This window comes from Sceloporus occidentalis, unplaced genomic scaffold, assembly GCF_023333645.1.
Source record: "Sceloporus occidentalis isolate IW3139 unplaced genomic scaffold, rSceOcc1.0.p SCAF_106, whole genome shotgun sequence".
In the NCBI taxonomy this organism is placed as follows: Eukaryota; Metazoa; Chordata; class Lepidosauria; order Squamata; family Phrynosomatidae; genus Sceloporus; species Sceloporus occidentalis.
Window position 1 is genome coordinate 1,879,682 of NW_028317086.1, and position 7,887 is coordinate 1,887,568.

General features: G+C 39.1%; 1 protein-coding gene across 1 annotated transcript; it reads right to left on the reverse strand.

Annotated features, from left to right (window-relative positions):
- Nucleotides 1-986: 986 nt before the first annotated feature.
- MYOC (myocilin) lies at nt 987-6,824 on the reverse strand. The gene is made up of 3 exons (XM_089497737.1): nt 6,287-6,824; nt 2,186-2,311; nt 987-1,774 (listed from the first exon to the last, which is right to left on the reverse strand). Exons 1-3 carry the CDS (start codon nt 6,822-6,824, stop codon nt 987-989), a joined length of 1,452 nt encoding a protein of 483 aa, XP_089353863.1.
- Nucleotides 6,825-7,887: the final 1,063 nt, after the last annotated feature.

Genomic DNA, 7,887 nt, shown 5'->3' on the forward strand with positions numbered 1-7,887 from the left:
CAGGCAAATGCCCAATGGGTTAGGGCCCAATAACCCTCATCCACCCACTATTAAACTTGCGCCATTGTTGCATGCAGTTGCCTGCTTGAAACATATAGCTTCAATTTACACTTCTTCCTTAAGTTTCATTTTTTTAAAAAATTGTATCATGCGGCTACTTGTATCCAGCAGGCAGTTGCATTCATATTATATATGGGCCAGTGGTCTAAAAGTACCAGGGTACATTTTACATCCCAACCCACTCTTGCAACCCACATTAACTGTATTTTTGATTTACAACATTATGTTTGTGTTTTATAATAAGGATTTTACCATTCCTGGGTGTTGAGCTCTAGTCCCGGAGAGCTACAAGCGCAACTTTGTTACGCCACAGAGTTAACAATTAAATTTTCTTTGTGAAACTCTAACAGAGTTTTAGATCCAGAGGACTTAGACCGGCATGCCTGATATTGCCATTGCTTTGTATTCACTAGTAATATTTAGCATAATAGGCCACCTTAGTGGAGCTTTTCTCATTTTCTTCTCCTTGCCTCACATTGAGGTTTGGTATTTCTATTCTGCATTCTTTCAGATTTACTAACAAAGTAATTGGAATTTTACCCCATCATAAATAGTATTTTCTAACCTGTGCCTCAATATTCTGTCTCACTATGAACTTCTAATCAATAAATCTCAATTATAAAAATGAAACATGTAATATAAATGTGGTTTTAAATAGAATTAAGATTTCAATAGCAGCTCTGAATGTCACATAATTCTACAAAGCATTGTTTTTTTCCTCTCCGTAATTGTCGGATGTTTTTTTTTTCCTGCAGAAGAGGGACAATATCCAATGACCAAAGCACAGCGAATATTATAGGACAGTGCATAAGTGGTTATTTTTCTTTGCTTTCAACTGCCTAACTGTGGTAAAGCTTAGCCTTCCCTCTGCCACCAGCCACTCACCCACCCTTCCCTTTAAAATGTTATGCATTCTTGGCTTCAACTCACATCTTGGACAACCTCACATCATAAGTTACCATATTGTAATTGTCCCAACCATAAATTCTTTTCTCAGTCGGGTTATAATCAATCATACTGGCATAAGCATACTGATTCTGGAATGGGACACTTATTTGACGATGGACACCTGTGTGAGTGTCAAAAGCATGATTGACTGTGGTACTGGTGGATGAATAACTTCCAACAGTATATAAAGTACCACAGATCATGAATGCATTGGCCACCGACTGCTTACGCAGGGGAGTTTCCCAGGTCTGCTTAACTTCTAAAGTATTAGGGTCCAGTTGAGATATGACTATGGACCCTTTAGCTTTCTCAGTGCTATAGATCACCCAGAGACCTGTCTCATCAACAGCAAGGTCAATGTCAGTATATCCACCCCAAGAGTAAGGAAATTTACCATGGTAACCAGCATTTTGAAGTTCCCTCTGAACAGAAGCTGTTTCTGTCAAGAAATCATACTTAACCAGAATTCTAGATTTGCGTCTGGGGTAATAAAGAGAGCCTTTGTAGATAACAGCTCCATTGCTCTCCATGGGACGAGGCAAAACATAAACTTTAGTTGGGTAACCTTTGACAAGCTGATCTAAGTTCTCATATTCAAAGACTTGACGTATATCTGCTCCTACAGTATTGACCCTCCAGATGGTTTCTAGGGTAAAGGGGGATACTGGCTCAGGATCTCTCATCCATACTCCATATCTCCCAGCAATGTTATCAGCCTTTCTGTAGGTAGAAGGTTCACTAATCCAGATGAGTTCCCCACAGCCACCTACAAAGAAATCAAGTCATTCCATTATTGTTCTTTATTTCATTGTAAATTAATGTTGTGTGAATATAAAACTAACAGAAATTGTGGAGTGATCATATTTATGGTAATTATTTCATCTTAAAAGGAGTAGATCAGCTTTTTTTGTTGCCCTAATTGTGATCGCTATTGTTTTTTAAGAGCATGTATTACATGAAAAAATCAAGTGTAAATCATACTTGGGTTGCACAATATAATTGGAAACATATATTTTCACTGGTTAACTTAATGATGTGTTAAGCCTTACATTTATGGTCTGGTGGGGATTTCATAATGGAATATTATATGTTAACTACATTTATTGGAAAATATTTAGAATGTTTTGACTCCCACAATAGATGATTTTGAAAAAGAAATAATAAAAATCCTTACCACCAGAGTTTGTGTTCTCTGCACTTTGGATGGTAGAGCGATCCTCTGGAATCATCCTAGAAGCTGGTAGGGCAGTTAATTCAGACTTCAGCTCCTGGTATCCTGTACCATCTGCTCCCCAACGGGATGCTGAAAATACAGAAAACATTAGTTTCACACTTCACAAAGTATTCAGTTGGTTTATATATGCTTTATGAGACAAAAATGGGAAGTATTTTCCATTCATTATATATATTTAAAAAAAAAATTTTCACAATTTGATATCACGTGTGTGGAGACACTGGTACTTTCACTATATATTTTTTACTTCATATTAAATAGACACTATCAGTGTAGGAAGGGTGAGGCAAGAGAGGCACTCGCCTCAGGAGCAGCTGCGAGATGGCGCACAGCCACCCGATCAGCAGCTGCAGCACTGGTTGGGAAGATAACAATCCCCCTCTATCTGGCCCAACATTAGGGAGCGCAAGATCTGTCACTTCAGACCTCAGCTTCCATACTTTCTAATCACTATGCACCGGCAAAAGGATGCTGAGCGCCAGGATATGGAGTCATACCCCCGCGCTCTGCATCAATAGCCGGCCCATAGTTATTAGGGTGCTCCCACAACAGGATGGAGGATTAAGGATGAGAAAGGTAAGAGTTGGGGAGAAAGGGGTGTAAGGGCAGTGTATGTGTAAATATGTGTGTGTTGGTAAGCTCATGCATATGTGTGTGTGTAAAGGCAGGCAGTGTATATATATATATATATATATATATATATATATATATATATACGTGTAAATGGTCAGGTGTGTGTAAGGGCAGTGTAAAAAAAACACCTCTGGAAAAAAAATTGCTGAGGGGGCACAACTTTCCATTCTTGCCTTGGGCGAAAAAGGAGCTAGCTAAGGCTCTTGGTGTGCCCTAAGACCTTTCTGGACCTGCCAGCACCCAAGCGTCCACTGCTACCTTACATGTTCCTAAAATGTCTGTAGGGATTGTTTCCTATTAAAATATACCCTTGCAAAATAGTAAAACTTGAAAAATCAACAAGAATAGGCTGTAGATTTCTATGAGGATTACATTTCTATAAAGGCTTTGCACCAGAACTGCCCTTTATACACTGTCCCACATTTGCAGGCAGTGTGCAGCTCCCACATGGTCATTTTGTGATGCTCTGCAGCTGAGTGCCACCTGGTGGCCCCTCAGGTGTGGTGGGTGGTCCCTGGTGGGTAGTCCCACACGCCACCCAAACATGCTCCCTCCTGGGTTGGGCCATGAGCTCTCTACGCGTCAAACCACAGCAGGACACCAGAAATGTTGAGCTTATAAAAAATTTTTATTTTAAAATAGGGGATATCTACCCTAATTTGTTTTTCTTCATTCATATTTCAATAGTATATAGCCAAGTGAGTAGAAATATTACCTTATTATTAGTTACAGTGGTAGCCCCATGTTGAGTCCACGGCACTTAAAGGGAAAACAAAAATATTCTATTGCCCTGCTTATGCCATATCACACCAATTCTTTGCTCTCTCCATTGGCTTCCTATTAAATGGAGGATTTATTTTAAGATGGGCTTGTTGACATGTAAAGCCCTAAAGAACCAGGGCCCCTGTTACCTGAAAGAGTTATTATCACCAAATGTTCTAACTCGCCCCGTTCAATCTACACATCTTTCTCTTCTTTCAGTGTCCAGAGTGCGGACAAAATCAGGCTCCAATGGATTCTGCCATGCTGCTCCTACACGCTGGAACACTCATTCAGTCACATTCAGTCAAGGAAGCCTCATCTTTAGAGACTTTTTAAAAAAAAATAAAAGACTACAACTCATAGTTTCTCCCAAGCATTCAGCTACATCACTTTTATTGTTCCACATTAATGTCTACCCCTGTAAAGCATTTTGAGTCCCACTGGGAGAAAAGCTCTATATAAATGCCTGTTGTTGTTGTTGTTGCAGGTTGACCATCAAAATCTTCAGCAAGTATATTAGGTGGATACTTTCCACCCACCGGACTCACTTTTAATTATAATTTAATTTAAACACAACTAACTTTCTTATTTTGCCTTCCATGAAGTGAACACCAACATGTGTATTTTCTAAACACACAGCCCTGTGGAATTAAAATTTGAATCATCACTTACAAGCCATAAATACCTCACTGACACCTGATCCTGGGAACTTTCCAGTGTCCCGTTACAAGATCTTGCTAATTGGTAAAGCATCACTGAAAATGGGAAGCACATAATCTGTGATATATGACCTCATGAGGCCAAACTGACACTTAAAAACAATCTGCTTCAAGTCTTCCAATGTTTTTGTGCACTAATAGCAGCAAGATCTCAATTTTAACAGGGAGTGTTTATTGAAACCTAAGTATCTTGGTTTTCAGTTTATTAGGACTCTCTCGTATATATATATACAAACAACAAACACTTTAGTTATTAACCATTTACTACAACACAGCAATTGCCAACTGTGTTAAAAAAAAACAGTCCTTGGGAAAGCCGTCACTTGTCAAGAGATATGGATATTCTGAATAAAATGGTCTATTCACTAAAAGGTGGAGTTGTCAGGAGAGTTTGCCTGGGAGCTGTATTTTTTTCCTCCCTTACTTCACTAATTAGTATAGTTTCTACAGGGTGAGGAACTAAGCTAGCACTACATAATGCGTAAGTCAATTTTTAAATTACTTGCGATTCTTCAAGCTCCCGCTAATATTATTAAGATATAAATTCCATCCCTTCAAATTAGTTTTTGAACTATAATCTCGCATGCGTTATTATTTATAAGTCTCTAGACAAAAACGTCTTAGCATCATCATCTTAAAATTCTTGAAGTGAAGTTTAAGGATGGGTATCACTCTATGGGAGATCAGGATTGTGCAATCACATATTTTACCTACCCCCCTGGAAGCCATAGGATTAACACTTTCAGCGTAGGAAACTCTTTGGGAAACAATGACGGTTTTACAGATATCAAGTTTCAGATATTATTTTTGTGTTGTGTATGAGTTAATTTGCCAATATCAAATTTCATTTTTTGTAAAAAGAAAACTCCTGTGTCAACATGCTATTTTTATCAATAACAAACCAAACTCTTTTCTGCTAAATTATTTAAATCACTCTTATTGTTTGAAGAAGCGATTTGTGTTGAAAATAACCGGAGAGCATCAAAATGCTCATTATTTTCAATGAAGCAGATATTTGTGTTGCAGGCTTCTCACCATCAGTGACTACCCATGGACCCTAGAATTGAGGTGGGCTCTGCTATGAGATTCAAGTGATGTCCTACCACATTTACATCCTCCACCCCTTTCTATTAAATTAAGTGCAAGGCTGAAAGGACAGGAAAGGGTCCTACTTTGGTGTCCATATGTCCTTAAGCATCTTGATGCAGGTCCCTCACCTACCATAATCAGGCTATGTTAGGAATAAAGAGCTAACATATTCTGCTATACTATATAAAAGGCTGCTACACATGATGATATTAGAAGTTTGCATATACCAGTGAAAACAGCATTGTGGACACAGATTTTAGATAGTTGGGCTATATATATATATATATATATTGTTATTATCAAGAAAAATCCACAGAATGGCATCTACCTAAAAAAGATAACAGACATTGACAAACATGCACACCGATAGTCTTGTAAGCTAGTTGTGTACATAATACATGCATAAAGACAAATGCATAAACTAGCACACTTATTGTCACACACAGTGACATGTTCTTATGGATGTATCCATATCCAGTCTCACGCACATTTACATACGTTGACACATACCTAGTGATTCCTCAGCATTTATGTAAGGGGTGCTATAGGGGACCATGTGGTGCCCCCTTCTTTGTGGTGCCCTACTGCACCACTCGCACAAACCTAAGGCCAAAGCATACTTATATATGGCAGAACAAGATAACATGTATTAGCAAATGAATACAAATATAAAATGATGGGGCAGTTTCATTTGCATTAAAGGTATCTCATAAAAAAGTGATATACTCTTACTTGGGGACATTACATATTCAAGTTGCCCACGACAAACCCATAGGTTTCTACCTGCAAACATTGTGAACTTCTGTTTAAGTATAAAATTAATCTTTGCTGAGGTACTCACTTTGTCTTGGTGACATCTGCTGCTCCTTGGCCCTGGAAACCTCAGCAACCTTAGGGCATTGTCCTTGAAGAACTCTTTCCAACCTCGCATTCAGTGTCTGCTTTTCCTCTTCCAAAGTAGACTTCTCCTTTAACAGGTCAGAATAAGCCATCTCCAGGCTACCTCTCTGTCCTTCCCATTCATCCTTTTCCATCCTCAGTCTCTCTACCTCTTGTCTCAAATTTTCATGAGCTTGGGGGACAGGGGTTGGGAACCCAGATACCTCTGCTCCAAGAAACTGGTTAACCACCTTCTCCAGCAAACTGATCCTGGTTTTTACTAAGTCCATCTCTTGACGAAGGACCGAGTTTTCACGCTGAAGGTCTTGGATGGCTGTCATAGCCTCTCCAGGTTCTGTACAGCTGCCTTCTCTGGGACTGGGTACAGTAAAAGTATAGGTGCACTGTCCTTGGCGGTCATTGGTTTTCCGATATTGGGGGCTTCCTTGTGCCACCCATATGAGAAGTGAGAGCATCATTTGAAGACCAAGAGACCCCATTGTCTTGCACTGTAAAATATGCTGACACTGTATAACTAATTAGGAGCTCTGAAATATCTTACTAAAATTATATATGATTCTTTTTTAAAAGTATAAAAGTATATAAATGTATGCGGCCAGCAAAGCAAATACAGGGTTCTATGAGACTCAGCCTGTTGAAGTACTAATTCCCTCTTCTGTGCCTGTTCACTTTACCTTTCTTTTATAGAGTTGGGTTGGAAGAAGGACGAGGGGAGGCGTGTTTGGGAGGGTGGGTGCTGGATAGCATGAAAGGAATCTTCCAGATTCCTTCTCATGCATCTGAAATGAGGAGTGAAAGTGTCTGGAGTCATCTCATGTTGCAGCTTCTCTGTTTGTAACTGTGTCTGTTTACAGCAGGACTTAGCCAACATGTAAAATACCAGGGCTCTGGTATACCTAAAAGAACAGCAACAGGAGTGATTTAACCACGTACTATACAGTAGCAAATAATGCTACGATGATTTCATGTCTTTAAAAACAGAGGGCCAAAGGGTCCTATTATTATTATTATCAATTTATATATATATATATAAATCTTGTGGTAAAGTGTATGGGAAAGTGGTGGATGGGGTATATATCTCACCCGGTTTTCTCAGCCAGGCACGTTAGCAGACATCCAGGAGGATACATGCTGCTTTAGCAGGGCGTAGTCTGCTAGGGCTCTTTTGTTTAAAGGTACATGGGCTGGATTACTTGGATAAGTGGGAGAGCTCCAGTCCACACCCCTAGTCCACTATGGGTTTTCCTTACTCCCAGGAGTCCTCAGGTGAGGCTTCCTATGCTCATTACTGGGAGGAAGCCTTAAAAGAGAGGGCTGTTAGGTTTGTAGTGTGTAGGAGAGACAAGGAGCAGCTGCAGCCCACCAGGTATAAAGCGTTACCTATGGACAAACTTTAACTTTACTTTAACTTTACTTTAACTTTACTTTAACTTTACTTTAACTTTACATTAACTTTACTTTAACTTTACTTTAACTTTACTTTAACTTTACTTTAACTTTACTTTAACTTTACTTTAACTTTACTTTAACTTTAACTTAACT